Raw genomic sequence first — 18,215 nt, 5'->3', positions numbered from 1 at the left:
CTTTGCCAGGTAATGGTAGCCTAATGCAGTACTTTACTACTATCCTGTACAGTATTTCAAGTATCTACATTTGGTCCACATTGAAAAACGTATACATACAGTATAAAACATATTATTGATGAAACAGAATATTATAATAACCATAATAATGTAATATTTTGAAAAGATCCATTGTTCCTAAGGAGTACTTATTTGGATACTTAACGTACATTTTGCTGCTGGTTCTTTTACTAAAGTAACATTTTCAATGCAGTATTTCTACTTCTGTATTATAACTTTTACCTAAGTATAAATTGTAAGTATTTCTATCACGACTGTTTACTGCTCCACATCCTGCTTGCCAGGCTACCTCCCTTTTTGCGAGGCTAGCTGTGTTAAAATGTCATTATTGTTTCACATTAATTAATTAATAACTTTCGTTCAAAAGGCAAAGGGACAGCATTTTACCGACCCTTATTGGCTGTCTATTAGTGATGGGATGCTGCAGCTGACTGGACTAATCTGATACATTTTAACTAAAACTGCCGTTTCATACCGCATGAAGACAGACAACAGATTAAAATGCATCACTCAGAAGTGTTTCTCTATTGAATTCTGCATGACAGCTGAAGGTTCATGTCTCTATGTGTTATATTCCAGCTGTTCTCAATGAACAGGGTAAATAGTCCTCCAAATCACCTGCATGGAGCCCAGGGATAAGTGTTCTAAATCCCTGATGATAAAATGCAATGTTTATGTTGGTGTGCTATTTTATTGTTATACAATTACAAACCTTTAAGGCTTAATTTAGTAATCAAAATCATCAAATAGTGTTGCTGCAGTACAAATTGAAAGAAAGCCTCCTCCATTAAACAAAAAGAGAAACAAAAGTCAAACCTAAAACAATGTTTAATTTAAGGGGGTGCAATCCATAAAGGTTGTGAACCTTGGCTCTAAAACACTGAGGCTGAGGACAGCACAGAAAACAAACAAAAAAAGTGCTCAGTTGTTGACAGAAAGAGTGCCAAGTATTTGAGTAACTGAGAATTGTTTCCTCATTTAGTTTCTATTTCATATTTGCTAATAGATTAAAGTAGCTGGCCTGTTGTAGAGAATGGAAAAAGCATACTGAGGAGTGGTGGGTCAAAGTTTAAAAAGTTCAGGTCCTTGCCAATCAAATTCCAGTACCAGTAAAACAGAATCCAAATTAGTTGTACATTTTTGAGTATATTTACAGTATTGCCAATTGAACCAAAAAAAGCTGTTAAGGGGCGGGATGTTTAAATAGCCTCAAACGTCATTGCACAGAACCTACATTGGACTTTAAACCCTCCATACAAACATTTTCCTGTTCAAACAGTGACCAAAGTAAGTCCATTAACAGAGTTCAATTGTAAGTGAGCAGAGACAGTCCTCAGCATGTCAGTGAGTATCAACATTTTACTTGGTTTTGAATGGACAGTAACAAATGCCATATTAAGGGTGATGGAAAGGAACAGTAAAAATGTGAGGAGGCGGACTTTGACTTTCCAAACTTGTCATTGGTGTTAGTGTTCTGTGATTGTTCAAGTGCTGTCTCATTGAGAAGCCTTAAGGATGTTTTGAGCATGAAAATTAACAAAGAAAACTCTGATCACGGCTTCAACATGCCTCGGGGCTTGAATCAAAGTCCGATGGTGTGTGCTGAAACCATTGGGCTCCTGAAACATATTCATAAATTTTACATAACATTTCATTAAGCTGACACTTTTATTTGAAGCGACTTAAAATAACTACATAACATCTTGATGAGAGTGGATCACATCACTGCAGTTCTTAAGTCTTTACACAGAGAGTGGATCACATCAGTCCAGTTGTGAAGTCTTTACACTAAGAGAGTGGATCACATCACTGCAGTTCTGAAGTCTTTACACTGGCTTCCTGTCTGTCACAGAACTGATTTCAAAGTTCTGCTGCTGGTTTATAAAGCATTGAATGGTTTAGGCCCAAAATAAATTTCTGATCTCCTGCTACGTTATGAACCATCCAGAACTCGCAGGTCTTCTGGGACGGGTCAACTTTCTGTCTCCAGACTTAGAACTAAACAAGGAGAAGCAGCGTTCAGTTATTATGCTCCAAATATCTGGAACAAACTCCCAGAACCCTGCAGGGCCGCTGCTACTCTTACTTCTTTTAAATCCAGGCTGAAAACATTTCTTTTTGCCTCTGCTATGGAATAAACAAATAACTCTTCATTCTTTATGCTGCACTTAATTTTAGCATTTTATATCTGTGTTATTCTGTTTTAGCCTGTTTTATTTTTATATTATTATTGTTCTTTATTTTTGGGGCAGCCAGTGCCTTTATTTGAGGGGCAGTGTTAAAAGGGACACGGTACGGGGCGGATCAAACCCAGGTCCTCCATGCTATTTGATGACTCATCTTAAAATGTTTTTAAATGTCATTTTATAATCTGATTCCATTGCACTATATCTTAATTCTGAAATTTCTTTCATTTTTGTGAAGCACTTTGAATGGCCTTTTGCTGAAAGGTGTTTTATGAATAAACTTGCCTTGTCTTCCCTAAAACATGAGGAAACAAGCAAGCACCATGCAGGAATGTTGGCTTCAAATAAGTCAAACCATTGTTAGTCGTAGTGCATTAGGTCTTGTTTTGTGTGTTAGTTTTAATGGCCAAGGTGCAGTGGAAACGGGTGTGTTTTCAGTCTGCTACAGAAGGTGTGTAGGCTTTCTGCAGTCTTGGTATCAATGGGTATCTTGTTCCATGAAGTTGAAGCAAGATAGCAAACAGGCGTGTTGTAGATGAGCGAATACCTGGGTCCCACTCAGCAAACTAGCTGATGCCGAGGAAAGTGCATGTGCTGAAGCGTTTGGTTTAACCATGTCCTGGTTTTAGGAAGGACCAGGTCCCTTCACATCACGGTAAGCAGTGAGCATATTCTGGTATTCACTAGCAGCAAGTGAAGGGAGCAGTAGAGTGGTGTAGTGTGGAGTACTGAGGGAAGTTTAAAACAAGACGATCTACTGCATTCTGAAAAAGCTGAATATTGTTTATTATATTTCACCCTATAATGTGAAAGAGGTCTCTCAGCAATAAACCCACAGAAAAGGATAATTCATCTCCCCGCAGTATTTTAGCATCTTACAGTCAATGTTTTCGCATTCACTGCTCTCATTAGCTTTGTTACCAGCAGGCTGCTGCTTTCAGTCATAAACACAGGAGTTTGCAGAACCAAAAACAGCTAAAGGTACAATGCACAAACGGAGGACTCCAGATGAATGATCCTGTTGCTCCCTTCATGTTGGATGCATAATAAAAAAAGCAGTTTGCTTTAAGAAATGAACTATTTCAGTGCTTTTGTGGGTCCTGTCTTTTTGTGAGTGTGTATATGGAGATTGAGCGTACAAATCATACATATATTACTCTGTCTGTCCACAGGGTCTAGATAACATGGAGCTGTCCCCCCCTCCCTCATGTATAAAGGCAGAATATGAGACACTTTTCACCACAGACTCCCTCCTCTTCCTCCATGAGCTGATCTCCACATTTGATGAGGAAGTTGATCAGGTAAGACAGCTAAAAGAAGTTAAAAAATGTTAACTCATGAAAGACTCAGATCTCAGGATGTGCCATCAACACTCTGTTTCAGGTTTTAAATCTACGAGTATCGAGAAAGGCCCATTTGGACCTGTCAGGTGATCTGCCAAGCTTTCTGGAGAGTAGCTCACATATCAGGAGGGACCCAGCCTGGAGAGTGCTCCCCGTCCCCCCAAGGCTCCAGAGGAGACACGTGGACATCGGCGACCTGGCTCCTTGTGATACGCAGCGCTTCATTCAAGCTCTGCAGTCACCTGCACAAGGCATACAGGTAGCATCTCTATCATTCACCTGTGGTCATACTAACTAACATGAGGCTAATGTGGAAATAATGTATATTTGGAGCACAGATACATGCAGTGAGTAACTTAAATTCAAGTCTTATCAGAGTAATTATTCTATGCTATCCTTTCATTCCAGTGAGGGATCTAGTGATGTAACAATCACAGCAACCAGCAGCCAGAAGTATTCTCTAAAATGCAACATGTGTATTAATTGGCTGCCAAATTAGTCACCAACAAATGCATTATTTCCTCCTATTTTAACATTTGCAAGTTTTAAAAAAATCACGGTGAGACAGCTATGCTCAAGGACCACAATGAAGTGCTCCACCATCGCTGTTTTGGCTGACAAAGTCAAGCAATGAAAGAATCCCTTCACATTTTTCAAGTCTCAACGGACCATTTTCAACTTAAAGTCCTCCTCTCTACCAATTGAGCTAACCATGGGGGCCTGCTGGCCAGTGCTTGAAGTGAGCCGGCTATCACCTGGACACAGTAAAGGCACTACCACATTTTACTCTTTTGTTTACTGTGACTTTTATTTGTGTACCTCGACTTCACACAACTTCGTACTCTACTCAGCCCTCTCAAATCATGTTCAGTTGATCGTTTTGCAATTGAAGAAAACAAACTGCTATTCCCAAGATGCACTGCTTACCAGTGGGCTATACCAACCACACGCTGATTATGCTGGCCTCAGGTGCTTGCACTACTGTACCTTAAGACCTAAACTACATCCTCTGCTATTGTCGATTAGATGTGAGGGACATCAAACACGTACGTACAAGGCAGTGCTGTGTGTGTCTACAAAGTGAGTCGATTTAAAAAGCTGCCACACTTTAGTAAACTGTGGCTGCCTCTGCAATGAGGCTTATAATGTTTCTAAACCTGTATTTGGAACCTTCATGTGTTTCTAGTGTGCTGCTTGTGGCAGGTTACTTTTAATCATGTCGCCTGATGCCAACTGAACGCTGGTTAATTAGTTACTCTACTCAGGGATGCATATTGAAGAATTTAATATCACACAAAAGGTACAAGTCTAAAAGTCTAAAAAAAATAATAATCACGTAGTTCTGCTTTCAGATCAGCACCTCATCACAACCCTGTGACTTAAAAATTGAAGTATTTAATTACTTTTTTCTATTTACATATTTTAAGAAGTAAACACACACATCCTTCGAGCCGGAGTTGGACCAGCGACCTAAGGATATCTGTCTTTGAACCTACAGTCCTCCGCTCTACCAACTGAGCTATCGAAGGGAGCAAGCTAACATCTCTTCAGAGCGTTTTTCATTTGTTCTGCGTCTGCATAAACACAGAATAATTTATATCAGTTTCGCCAACATGAAGAAAATGCCCATCCATTTATTTCAGCTCCGAATGGAAAGACCTTCAAAACACACATCCTTCAAGCCGGAGTTGAACCAGCGACCTAAGGATATCTGTCCTTTCAACCTACAGTCCTCCGCTCTACCAACTGAGCTATCCAAGGGAGTACGCTAATCTCTGTTTAGAGCGTTTTTTAATTGTTCCGCGTCCGCATGAACACAGAATAATAGGGGTAGGTTTCGCCGATGGGGAGAAAATGCCAATCCGTTCATTTAGAAACTGTATATGCCCATCTATTTATTTCAGCTCCGAATGGAAGGACCTTCAAAACACACATCCTTCGAGCCGGGGTTGAACCAGTAACCTAAAAATATCGGTCCTTTCAACCTACAGTCCTCCGCTCTACCAACTGAGCTATCCAAGGGAGTACGCTTTAGAGCGTTTTTTAATTGTTCTGCGTCCGCATGAACACAAGAATAGGGGTAGGCTTCGCCGACTGGGAGAAAAATGCCCATCCGTTCATTTAGAAACTGTATATGCCCATCTATTTATTTCAGCTCCAAATGGAAAGACCTTCAAAACCCACATCCTTCGAGCCGGAGTTGAACCAGCGACCTAAGGATATCTGTCCTTTCAACCTACAGTCCTCCGCTCTACCAACTGAGCTATCGAAGGGAGCAAGCTAACATCTCTTCAGAGCGTTTTTCATTTGTTCTGCGTCCGCATGAACACGGAAGAATTGATCTCAGTTTCGCCAACATGAAGAAAATGCCCATCCATTTATTTCAGCTCCGAATGGAAAGACCTTCAAAACCCACATCCTTCGAGCCGGAGTTGAACCAGCGACCTAAGGATATCTGTCCTTTGAACCTACAGTCCTCCGCTCTACCAACTGAGCTATCGAAGGGGGCAAAATGGCCTCTGTTCCACCTGGACATGAACACGGGGCGCATCATTCAATTCCCCAGAAGAACACCTTTTTACCTGTTGCTTTATATTCACATAAAGGTTCAAAGGCCATGCTACTCATGAGCCATGAATTCGACTGTTCTGTAAAACAAACCCCGTTGTTAACAGTTTTTGACCTGCTGCCTGATTAAGGCCTTTCTGAATTGTTCAGCTTCTGCATGAACAGGTCTCAATTTTGCCAACATCCAGTTACCTCCAAACGCCATTACATTTTATTTCAGCTCCAGAAAGAACACTCATCCTTCGAGCCGGAGTTGGACCAGCGACCTAAGGATATCTGTCCTTTGAACCTACAGTCCGCCGCTCTACCAACTGAGCTATCGAAGGGAGCAAGCTAACATCTCTTCAGAGCGTTTTTCATTTGTTCTGCGTCTGCATAAACACAGAAGAATTGATCTCAGTTTCGCCAACATGAAGAAAATGCCCATCCATTTATTTCAGCTCCGAATGGAAAGACCTTCAAAACACACATCCTTCGAGCCGGAGTTGAACCAGCGACCTAAGGATATCTGTGCTTTGAACCTACAGTCCTCCGCTCTACCAACTGAGCTATCGAAGGGGGCAGTTGGCCTCTGTTCCACCTGGACATGAACACGGGGCGCATCATTCAATTCCCCAGAAGAACACCTTTTTACCTGTTGCTTTATATTCACATAAAGGTTCAAAGGCCATGCTACTCATGAGCCATGAATTCGACTGTTCTGTAAAACAAACCCCGTTGTTAACAGTTTTTGACCTGCTGCCTGATTAAGGCCTTTCTGAATTGTTCAGCTTCTGCATGAACAGGTCTCAATTTTGCCAACATGCAGTTACCTCCAAACGCCATTACATTTTATTTCAGCTCCTGAAAGAACACTCATCCTTCGAGCCGGAGTTGAACCAGCGACCTAAGGATATCTGTCCTTTCAACCTACAGTCCTCCGCTCTACCAACTGAGCTATCGAAGGGGGCGAAACGGCCTCTGTTCCGCCTGGACATGAACACGGGGCGCAACATTCACTTCCCCAGGAGATAACTTCTCCCTACTACGTTTTTTAAATCAGCACAGCTCTCCACTTTAAATACAGTATAGTATTTGTCATATGTAAATATTTTGTATTTGTTATAATAGTCTTAAAATCGTAACTGTCCTTTTTTTAAAATTTTGTTTTACAAATTAGTGTTTGTTCTATGTCTTTGTATGCATCACATATTCCAAAGCAAATTCCTCGTGTGTAAACCTACTTGGTAATAAAACTGATTCTGATGGCATTTGTTGACAAAAAGAAAATTGTAGACAAAGTGTAAAATAACAGCAGCCAAGCAATCAACTTTTATTAATATACCTAATATCACATTTTACAATTAAATTGTTTCGGGGGGCTATACAACTGTTAAGCATACGGCACCCTTTGTCCTTCGGCCCTAAACCCACAATCAATAGGGAAAATTGTAAGAAACCTTTGAGATGATGATTACCGTGTTATATAATAAAACTTGATAAAACACAGACGATCCAAATGATAAAAATAATAAACTCGGACAAAAGAAGATGGATCCATATGACAACATGCCAAAATATGGCAATATGGGCTTCCTTTAATGGTGGCAAATTCCCAGGTTAGAGACATTACAAAAACTCTGTATCCTGAGTTAGTCACATACATTTATTTATGAGGGCTTGAAAATTCATAGGGAGAAAAAATAAAATAGCAGAAGAGAGGTGAAAGATTGAAGTTGAAAGCCCCACACAGAATTGGCAGCATAACTAGGAGCTGGTTCAAGACAAGCCCGAGCCGGCCATAACCATAATAATACACAAACGAAAGTCTAAGCATACTCTCAAATGTTTAGACTGTCTGCCTCTCGAACACATACTGGAAGGTGGTTATACTGAGGAGGAACTTGATAGCTAAAGGCTCTGGCTCCCATTTTGCTTTTGGAAAAAACAATTATTCATTGGTCCAATATCTTGTTTTATTATTATGCTATCGTTTGTGTTCCAATGTGAGCATGCTAACTCGATGAAGCGAGATGGTGAACGTGACATTACCTGCTAATTGTCCAAAGGTTAGCATCGTCATTGTTAGCATATTACCAAGCTAATAAGCTCAGCGATTCTCTCAAAGCAGCATATCCCTGCACGACTGTCACAAATATATCTCACTGTCATGGACATCTGTGACAAATATCAATTCTCTCCCTGCAAGCTATCCCATATGTTCTTTTCCTGCCCATTAGTATTTTCCTTTTGGCAGAAGTTTTTGGAGGATATATCAAAAATGCTTTCACTCACTGTGAAAGTCTGTCCCCATATTGCCATATTTGGGTGCCCAGAAGATTACAATAGATACAACTCGAGGCAATTAGATATTCTGGCGTTTACTTCACTATTGGCAAGACTTCTTCTTCTTCAGTGGAAATCCAAAAAAAGAGCTCCTTCCAACGCTCAGTCGCTCAGGGATGTTGTGTCTTTTCTAAAACTTGAGAAAATTAAATATTCTTTAAAAGGCGAAACCTCTAGGTTTTACACTAAGTGTCTTGCAATCTCTCGCATTTTTATCTACTGGTTAATGGACACTACCCCCCCCCCCCCCTCTTTCCCCTTTATCAAATGTTTATTTTTTGTCTTTTTGTTTTAGTATTATTCTTTATTTTTTTGTTTAGTTGTGTTATACGGTACATCACTCTCATTTTGGCTATCTGGTCTGTTCTAGTTGTGAAGGTGGTTTAAATATTGTACGATTCAAGTGAAGATCAACTTTGTATGGCTTGTCAATTATTGTATAATAGTATAGTCTAAGCTGATCACTAGTAGCTTTGCACTGTTGTCACATTTGTAACGGTGGTTCATATTAATGTACCAGATGTGTTTTCTGTGCGTCTTCAACAAAAATATATATTTTTTTAAAAAGCAGCATGTCCCTCAGCGCAGCCTCATAGACACTGTGCACTCTTTCTGCTTTCAGGTGGACTTTGATGATGGGAACTGCCCTACATATTATAACCAGATCAAAGGACTTCATAATGTTTTTAAGGTGGTTCATAACCAGTTCCCCAGTGAGTGCTCTACTTTATATTATACAACATTACTGTACATGCTCAGGAATATTTGTTATAGCAAATATGCCTCACAGTGCGCTATCATGTGTTAACAGATGCTCCACACATAAGTCAAGCTCCTGTGCTGATGCTCCGTCCCCGAGCCTGGAATATGGTGGAGCACAACATGATGGTAGTAGCACATCTTTACTTCCCTCACTCTATTACGTCTGTGAGATTTGGATCCAAATCTGCAGTTGAAGTGGTTGAATGGAAATAAGCCAAAGCAGGTTTGACTTGAAATTGACTTGGGCGCCTTCTTGTGGTAGTATCAAAAGACAATGTGTGTTAAAACTGATTGGTTCATCAGTGTAAAAAAAATGTGGATGTGTCAGAATCATTTCAAGGTCGCTACAATTAAATAAAAGTGTTCCTTTGATAAAGTTGCACAGAATTTAAATAGGGGTTGCGGTAATCTGTGAATATGGAGAGTATAGCCACTGCTCAAATATTATTTTAATTATTTTTATGAATGTAAATTGAATACCATCAGATAAAATAAGCAGTTTCCAAAATAACAGTAGCTACAGTAATGTGTAAAGGGTATTTCTCATTGTTGTAGGCTAAATGAATATACAAATTATCCAAATAGAAAAATGTATACATAAAGAAAAACTATGTATGAATCTGTTTTCCAGGTAGGGGGGAAGGAGGCTCCTGGTCCTCTCTTTGACTTTGGACTCCTCATGTTCCACTGTGGAGACACACTCTTCAAAAACAAGAGTGGACCCTTTTTCTACCTCTCAAAAGTAATGCACACACCCACACAGACAAACACACACTGATACAAACACACACACACACACACACACACACACACACACACACACACACACACACACACACACACACACACACACACACACACACACACACACACACACACACACACATGTACCATCAACATGTCTCTACTGCTTCTCATTGTTTTCCAGGTGGAGAGTTTCATGGAGGCCAGACTGTGGAACAAGATATTTATGTGGACTGAACAGAAGGTGTGCTTGTGTATCAGTTTTTAAATTACACTTAAATCATTTTTATTCAATGCAGTATATGGCCAGCAGGTGTAAAGTCAAATAAACCATTCCAAGCCCTAGATTCAACCCTGCCAAGCAATATTATGATCTTGAAGCAACATCTTTCCGCTTTTTAGGTATTTATTCTCAAAATATTATCATTTTACTCTTGTGTTTTTACAGACAGAGTCTCAAAAATGTAATTACTTTTTCTTTAACCATATTCTCAATAACAATTCTCCTCTGGTGTCCATACACCCTGTAGCCTACACCTCCTCATTTACAGACATGTAGAGAGGCAAAGCAGTAAATGTTCTTTAACGAGTGTTTCGGTTGCAGTTTTACTGAGCATTCATGTATGTCAGTGAATTTGTGTGTCTGTCTCTAGTTGGGCCTTCCCCTGGGCAGCATCAAGGCCACGGTCCTCATTGAAAATGTTTTAGCAGCATTTGAGATGGAGGAGATCCTCTATGAGCTGCGGGAGCATTCAGCGGGACTCAACTGTGGCATCTGGGATTACTCAGCCTCCTTCATTAATAAGTTTGGTGAGCAGAACATTTCCTTTCCACTGAGCCCATTAACCACTGCTGCAGCTCAATTGCCATAAGTACAGAATTAAGGTTTATTAATGTCTGTTAACAGTGCGCTAATTCAGTGATAGAAAGTTACTACATTTACTCAAGTACTGTACTTAAGTACAATTGTATGGTACTTCATTTGAGTATTCTATGTTATGCTACTTTATACTTTTACTTTTATTTTGGAGGTATTTCTTTTACTTTTTAATTTTTTTTACACATTTTGTTAATAGCTTCTTTGCAGGTATACATTTACTATAAAGAATAATAACAACAAATAAATCATTATGTATTTTTATAGGTTAAGCTGCCCGGCAGTATATCAAGTAATTTCAATAATCACCACCTTTACCAAGTGTAACGTTGACATTGTTTTATTAATAATTATAAAACTACAATCTTATATTTTAAAATCTGATATGGGCCATACTGGAACATGTGTACTTTTACTTTTTGTACATGAAGTATATTTTGGTCCCAATACCTTTGTTCTTTTACTTAAAAGTGCCATTTTAACCTTGGCATAGTTGAATAAGGAGAGTTCGGTACATTGAACTGACTCACCATGAACCTCAAACACCATTCTTTCCTCCTTCATAGGCAAATCATGAATATGCATATCACAGCGGTAAAACGGGCGAATTACAACAATCCCTGTGTGTGACGTAACACACGGTAGTCCAGCCCCAACATTTGCATACACCACCTACTGGAAACACTAACGCTAACACTTACCACTCCGTAATGTTGCTCTCCAATCTCCGACCAACCGGCTGTTCTTCAAATTCATCGGTTTCCTCCTCTGATAAAGGCTCAGACATGTAAGATTGAATGCCAATAGCCTCCATCATTCATCTCTCACAGTTTCGCAAACTTCACTTACTTCTGTCGGCTCTGAGGCAGCCATGGGTTGCTCCTTGTAAACCAGCCAATCAGAGCAGAGCTCATCATCATTATTTAAATGAGCCCCAAATAAGGCAATTCAGCTTGTTTCATTCTAGGACCAAATCAGAGGGTTGTAAATGGGCCTATAAAACTGCATCTGGACATGTTTTGGATCAACCAAAGTTATATACTTTCTTTGTAGACACCAGAGAACAATTTAAAATACCAGATAGATGCTTTCTATGGCACCTTTAAGTACAATTTTGAATATAGGACTTCACTTGACATTTTAACACTAGTTCCGTTACTTTTATTTAAAGGTCTCCTATGATGCTATATTTTAACAATATATTGTAGGGCAATATCTATACAAAAATCTATACTTGTCTGTGAAGTGTTTTGCTCAAAATACCAAACAGATCCCCCATTGTAGCATGCCTCATCCCCCTCTATCTCAGCCCTGTTCCTGAAGTGCTGATTCTGTGACTGTAGCTTTAAATGAACTAGCTGCTGCTGGCCACGCCCCTTTGGAGCTGCTGCTGGCCACGCCCCTTTGGAGCTGCTGCTGGCCACGCCCCTTTGGAGCATCATGATCTCTCCTCTGTAGAGAGTTTTCTACCTGGAGAAACTCAGCTAAACGCTGCCGTGATAAAACGCCATATGATGTTCCAAACCACATCCAGCATTATCTCTGAAACACTTCTCAGTGTTTACCACTAGAACAGAGACATTATATGTATCATATATACAGTGATGGGCAAGTTACTTCCTAATTGTAATACAGTAGCTACATATTACTTATTACTGTCTTTTTAAAGTAATAAGTTACATTACATTATTACGTCTCTGTGTGTTATTAATAACATGTTAGTGGAGCCTCTGCACGGCCCTGTGACCTGCTGTATATGAACGAGTCTCTATGGCAACGTTAGCTCACCTTATCTTTGGTGTGTTAACGGAGATTTTGCTGACAAGCTTTCTAAAAGCCGGCGATTCCACAGAAGACAGAGGCTGCAGATCTTCAACACTGCCATGAGTCTCTGAACTTCTCGGGGTTCAGCAGCAGACCAAGAGAAAGTGACCTACTGTTGCTTTGGCCTGCGCGCACTCCTGTCTTTCTCTGTTCTTTTATCCGAGCCTGCAGCTCTGCATTGTGAGCCTGCAGCTCTGCATTGTGAGCCTGCAGCTCTGCATTGTGAGCCTGCAGCTCTGCATTGTGAGCCTGCAGCTCTGCATTGTGAATCTGTTTCTGCAGCCCTCTTAACCAATAGTAAACAGGCTTACTGAGTTACTATTCTACCTGCACAATTATTTCTCTGGTGTCAGAATGTCTCGCGATGTTTGTGAATTCTTAGAAACTAAACACCACATCATTTCGGGTTAAAATGTGCTGTAACTGCGTTACTGAGAATTGTAACAGGTATTATATTACCCACATTTCAGAAGTAATGCGTTATATTACTCCGTTACAGCAAAAACTAAAACATTACTGTAACTTATTTTTGTAACGCGTTACACCCAACACTGTATATATACAAAAACTCTAAGTCCCTCCTGCAGACATCCTGCCGAATACACAGACACACAGAGGTGCTGCGAACGGGATTCAGCTCGCCGACAGTGTATTGCGGATGATAGGTTGGGACGTGTCACGTGGGGGGGACGTTGCCAGGGTTCATGTAAAGCCAGCGCACATTTCGATTATGACTTCATAAAAGAGAGAGGGTTGTATTTTCTGAAACTTTGTGAGTCTACTTACACGGGGTACACATATTTATGTATAAAAGTCATCGAAAAGTGCATTTTGCTTAATAGGTGACATTTAACTAAAATATCTGAGTACTTGTTAAACCTCTGGCTTGTTGTCCACCATAGTTATCTTATAAAAACCATCCTTGTGTTGGTGTTGCAGGTCTGAGACAGGCCTTCCTGCTGCCGGACCGCAGTAAATATGTGAACATGGAGAAGCGTTTCCTGCGCAGCTACATGCAGCTGCTGGTGCAGACATGTCATCGGAGGGGAGCGCTGGCCACAGGAGGCATGGCCGCCCCGCTGCTGCCTGAGGACAGGGACGCCCAGAGGACAGTGATGGCCGCCGTCAGCAGGTGGAGCATTACTGTTCACACACACAGGCTCAGCACACTGATAAATTCATGATGGAATTACTGTAGCAGATATATTCAGTCAGTGAAAGTCAACAAGGCCTTTAAATGAAACGGAAAACACATTCACTGAGCAATGAGACACAATGACTGAAACTACCTCTCATAACCCCATACACAAAGGCACACATGCATCATTTCCATCCAATTATTATTGGTCATGGGTCTAAAAGCATACAGATTTGAGAATGGCTTCAAAGTGTAATGAAATAAAATAACAATTGTACTTTTACAAATTATAAAACACTCTTATAAACACTGTTATAGCTAACTGGTGCCAGCACTAACTTCTGTGCTGGGTGACGTGAGCAAATGATAATGAAATGTGCATAAACTTTGATAACTTTATTACTCTCCTAGTTATTGCCTTATATTAAAGTTCCATTAAATAAATTCCTCTGTCATCCAAAAACAAAGTAGAATCATTTACTTAAAGTAAAACTGCCGCTGAGCACCAGTTAGCGAATCTTACGCAGGGCAAAGATGCAAGTCCAGACAAGAATCTCCTTTTTGTCAATTTATTTCCATGATCCAATATACAATGAATAATAATAATAATAATAATAATAATAATAATAATAATAATAATAATAATAATAATAATAATAATAGTAATTTCAATTTATATAGTGCCTTTCTAGGAACACAGTTTCCTATTGATTCCTTTTTCTAAGCCTTTCCTGTGACTTTCCTTTCTGGCCTAAATCACCCTGGTAAAAAACCATGTGCCTACTTGATGCTCTATTCCCACCACCACCTGTCTGCAATATATACAATTACGCCAGGTGTCCTAATCACCCTTGGGAGGAACGGCCCCCCTGAACCGGAGTGGTGGTTTGTTACTGGACTTCTGTGCTAGTCATGGATTGGCCATAACAAACACCATGTTCGAACATAAGGATGCTCATAAGTGTACGTGGTACCAGAGCACCCTAGGCAGAAGGTCCATGATCGATTTTGTTCGTATCATCGGACCTGAGGCCGCATGTTTTGGACACTCGGGTGAAGAGAGGGGCGGAGTTGTCAACTGATCACCATCTGGTGGTGAGTTGGGTCGAGTGGCGGGGGAAGCCTCTGGACAGACCTGGCAAGCCCAAACGTGTAGTGCGGGTGAACTGGGAACGTCTGGAGGAGTCCCATGTCCAGGAAGCCTTCAACTCACACCTCCGGAGGAGCTTTTCAGGCATCCCTGTGGAGGCTGGGGACATTGAACCAGAGTGGGCGGTGTTCAAAGCCTCTATTGCCGAAACTGTGGCGGGGAGCTGTGGTCTCAAGGTCTTAGGTGCCTCAAGGGGCGGTAACCCTCGAACCTCGTGGTGGACACCGGTGGTCAGGGAAGCCGTCCGACTGAAGAAGGAGGCCTTCCGGGATATGTTATCCCTGGGTACTCCTGACGCAGTTGCAAGGTATCAGCCGTGGCCGACGCAAAGCAGCGGGTGTGGGAGAAGTTCGGAGAAGCCATGGAGAAGGACTTTCGATCGGCACCAAAGTTGTTCTGGAAAACCGTCCGACACCTCAGGAGGGGGAGGCAGGGTACCATCCAAGCTGTGTACAGTAAGGATGGGGCGCTGTTGACCTCAACTGATAGTGTGTTAGGGCGGTGAAAGGAATACTTTGAGGAACTCCTGAATCCGACAACTCCGCACTCTATGTTAGAGGCGGAGCTGGAGTATGAAGGGGGATCAATTCCAATCTCACGGGGGGAAGTCACTGAGGTAGTTAAACAGCTCCACAGTGGCAAAGCCCCGGGGGTGGATGAGATCCGCCCAGAAATGCTGAAGGCTCTGGGTGTTGAGGGACTGTCATGGTTGACACGTCTCGTCAACATTGCGTGGAAGTCGGAAACAGTACCGAAGGAGTGGCAGACCGGGGTGGTGGTTCCTCTTTTTAAAAAGGGGGATCAGAGGGTGTGTGCCAATTACAGAGGCATCACATTACTCAGCCTCCCCGGGAAAGTTTACTCTAAGGTGCTGGAAAGGAGGGTCCGGCCGATTGTCGAACCTCAGATTGAAGAGGAACAATGCGGTTTTCGTCCTCGTCGTAGAACGACGGACCAGCTTTTCACTCTCGCAAGGATCCTGGAGGGGGCCTGGGAGTACGCTCATCCGGTCTACATGTGCTTTGTGGATTTGGAGAAGGCGTATGACCGGGTTCCCAGGGAGATACTGTGGGAGGTGCTGCGGGAGTATGGAGTGAGGGGGTCTTTGCTCAGGGCCATTCAATCTCTGTACTCCCAAAGCGAGAGCTGTGTCCGGGTCTTCGGCAGCACGTCGGACCGATTTCCGGTGAGGGTTGGCCTCCGCCAGGGCTGCGCTTTGTCACCAATCCTGTTTGTGATATTCATGGACAGGATTTCGAGGCGTAGTCGTGGGGGAGGGGGTTTGCAGTTCGGTGGGCTAAGGATTGCACCACTGCTTTTTGCAGATGATGTAGTCCTAATGGCTTCATCGGTCTGTGACCTTCAGCACTCACTGGATCGGTTCGTGGCCGAGTGTGAAGCGGCTGGGATGAGGATCAGCACCTCCAAATCTGAGGCCATGGTTCTCAGCAGGAAACCGATGGACTGTCCACTCCAGGTAGGGAATGAAGCCTTACCCCAAGTGAAGGAGTTCAAGTATCTCAGGGTCTTGTTCTCGAGTGAGGGAACAATGGAGCGTGAGATGGGCCGGAGAATCGGAGCAGCGGGAGCGGTACTGCAGTCGCTTTACCGCACCGTTTTGACGATAAGAGAGCTGAGCCAGAAGGCAAAGCTCTCTGTCTACCGGGCCATCTTCATTCCTACCTTCACCTATGGTCATGAAGGATGGGTCATGACCGAAAGAACGAGATCGCGGATACAAGCGGCCCAAATGGGATTTCTCCGCAGGGTGGCTGGTATCTCCCTTAGGGATAAGGTGAGAAGTTCAGTCATCCGGGAGGGACTCGGAGTAGAACCGCTGCTCCTTCGCGTTGAAAGGAGCCAGTTGAGGTGGTTCGGGCACCTAGTGAGGATGCCACCTGGGCGCCTCCCTAGGGAGGTGTTCCAGGCACGTCCAGCTGGGAAGAGACCGAGGGGTAGACCTAGGACCCAGGTGGAGGGATTATATCTCTTCGCTGGCCTGGGAGCACCTTGGAATCCCCCAGTCAGAGCTGGTTGATGTGGCCAGGGAAAGGAAAGTTTGGGGCTCTCTGCTGGAGCTGTTACCTCCGCGACCCTGACGGAAAAGCGGGAGAAGATGGATAATCACCCAGTTCCCAACATGCCTTCAAAATAAAAGCATAAAAACTACTAAAATGAATATTTTACTATTCTATAATATAAATCAAAATATAGCTCCAACAGCTACCAATTATAAAAACAGATTCAGTAGTCAGTTAATAAAGTTTAGTTTAGTTTAGTTTAGTTTAGTCTAATGGTTCAGTTGTCAGGGTCCATGTACAAAAAGAGCATACATCTCAAAGAGATTAGAGGCTTGGTACCAGATTATAGCAGTTTGCTCATTTCCATCTGCAGTCCCTGGGCAGGTGAACACAGTATACAGCACATTCAGTTCAATAGTATTAACACATATGATATCACAACATATTTCATAGATGTGCGCTAAAACCAATACACTTCACATCAAATTTACATTTTCTATTTTCAAAATGTAAAAACTAGAAATATAAATTCATTTAAATAAAATAATAAAAACGATGAAAATCGCAGAAAGCAAAACTCATGTGTGCATGATTGGTTATTTACAACCTATTTTTGATTTGGCGTGAAAACCAGGAGAGATCAGGGTTAGCTTTTAGTTCATTGGGAATATTGTTCCATTCTTTTATTGCTCTCAACTAGGACTGACAAACTGTAGACCCTCTTTCAGGGACTCTGCACTCCCCCCTAGTGGTGGACCTTGTAGTTCTGCATGTGGTTTCAGAGCAGAGCTGGACAAATTATTTCAAGGGAGGGGGAGGTGCCTTGTGTTCTGTCTTTCTAATGACTGTTATAGCATTAGTGGCCTCTAGGGGCAGGCAAGTGTGTTCAAAGTGAAACGTTCATGTTAGGTCTCCGTGCTGACATTTTATTTGAGAGCCACATGGGAAGCAGGCTCCTGAGTCAATATACCTCCATCAGCTTAATTTTGTATAATCTGTGACTTATATTTTTGCAATAGAATTGCTACATGAGTCAATTTAATTCATTTATGGGGATCAATACATTGTAGTTGTTGTTTATGCATGTCGTTGTTTGTATTTTTTCAGTTTCACACCGCTCCTAATTAAAGACCAAACGCCAGCTCCTGTCTCGGTCATTTTTTGGGAGAGTGTTTAGCTCCTGCAAGCACGTGTCGCACACGTGGTATGGGTCTGGG

General features: G+C 41.9%; 1 protein-coding gene and 7 non-coding genes across 8 annotated transcripts in view; 1 reads left to right on the top strand and 7 right to left on the bottom strand.

Annotated features, from left to right (window-relative positions):
* The first annotated feature begins 1,351 nt into the window (after nt 1–1,351).
* Nucleotides 1,352–18,215, top strand: part of ugl (ureidoglycolate lyase) — a 48,440-nt gene continuing 31,576 nt past the window's right edge. The window contains exons 1-9 of the mRNA XM_063875948.1: nt 1,352–1,404; nt 3,419–3,547; nt 3,630–3,848; nt 9,105–9,195; nt 9,294–9,370; nt 9,876–9,986; nt 10,173–10,232; nt 10,642–10,798; nt 13,629–13,821. Of these exons, the coding sequence (XP_063732018.1) occupies nt 1,399–1,404; nt 3,419–3,547; nt 3,630–3,848; nt 9,105–9,195; nt 9,294–9,370; nt 9,876–9,986; nt 10,173–10,232; nt 10,642–10,798; nt 13,629–13,821 (1,043 nt within the window). The 5' untranslated portion in view covers nt 1,352–1,398. The remainder of the gene's footprint in view (nt 1,405–3,418; nt 3,548–3,629; nt 3,849–9,104; nt 9,196–9,293; nt 9,371–9,875; nt 9,987–10,172; nt 10,233–10,641; nt 10,799–13,628; nt 13,822–18,215) is intronic.
* On the bottom strand, nt 5,032–5,118 carry trnay-gua (transfer RNA tyrosine (anticodon GUA)). The gene is given in 2 exon segments: nt 5,032–5,067; nt 5,082–5,118. It is a non-coding gene; the product is annotated as a tRNA-Tyr (tRNA).
* trnay-gua (transfer RNA tyrosine (anticodon GUA)) lies at nt 5,263–5,350 on the bottom strand. Its single transcript is given in 2 exon segments — nt 5,263–5,298; nt 5,314–5,350. It is a non-coding gene; the product is annotated as a tRNA-Tyr (tRNA).
* On the bottom strand, nt 5,775–5,862 carry trnay-gua (transfer RNA tyrosine (anticodon GUA)). The gene is given in 2 exon segments: nt 5,775–5,810; nt 5,826–5,862. It is a non-coding gene; the product is annotated as a tRNA-Tyr (tRNA).
* Nucleotides 6,007–6,094, bottom strand: trnay-gua (transfer RNA tyrosine (anticodon GUA)). Its single transcript is given in 2 exon segments — nt 6,007–6,042; nt 6,058–6,094. It is a non-coding gene; the product is annotated as a tRNA-Tyr (tRNA).
* Nucleotides 6,396–6,483, bottom strand: trnay-gua (transfer RNA tyrosine (anticodon GUA)). Its single transcript is given in 2 exon segments — nt 6,396–6,431; nt 6,447–6,483. It is a non-coding gene; the product is annotated as a tRNA-Tyr (tRNA).
* trnay-gua (transfer RNA tyrosine (anticodon GUA)) lies at nt 6,628–6,715 on the bottom strand. Its single transcript is given in 2 exon segments — nt 6,628–6,663; nt 6,679–6,715. It is a non-coding gene; the product is annotated as a tRNA-Tyr (tRNA).
* Nucleotides 7,016–7,103, bottom strand: trnay-gua (transfer RNA tyrosine (anticodon GUA)). The gene is given in 2 exon segments: nt 7,016–7,051; nt 7,067–7,103. It is a non-coding gene; the product is annotated as a tRNA-Tyr (tRNA).

Source organism: Eleginops maclovinus, chromosome 23 (genome assembly GCF_036324505.1).
Source record: "Eleginops maclovinus isolate JMC-PN-2008 ecotype Puerto Natales chromosome 23, JC_Emac_rtc_rv5, whole genome shotgun sequence".
Lineage (NCBI taxonomy): Eukaryota > Metazoa > Chordata > Actinopteri > Perciformes > Eleginopidae > Eleginops > Eleginops maclovinus.
Note: the sequence above shows the minus strand (reverse complement) of the source record. Positions and strands in the feature narration are given on the sequence as shown.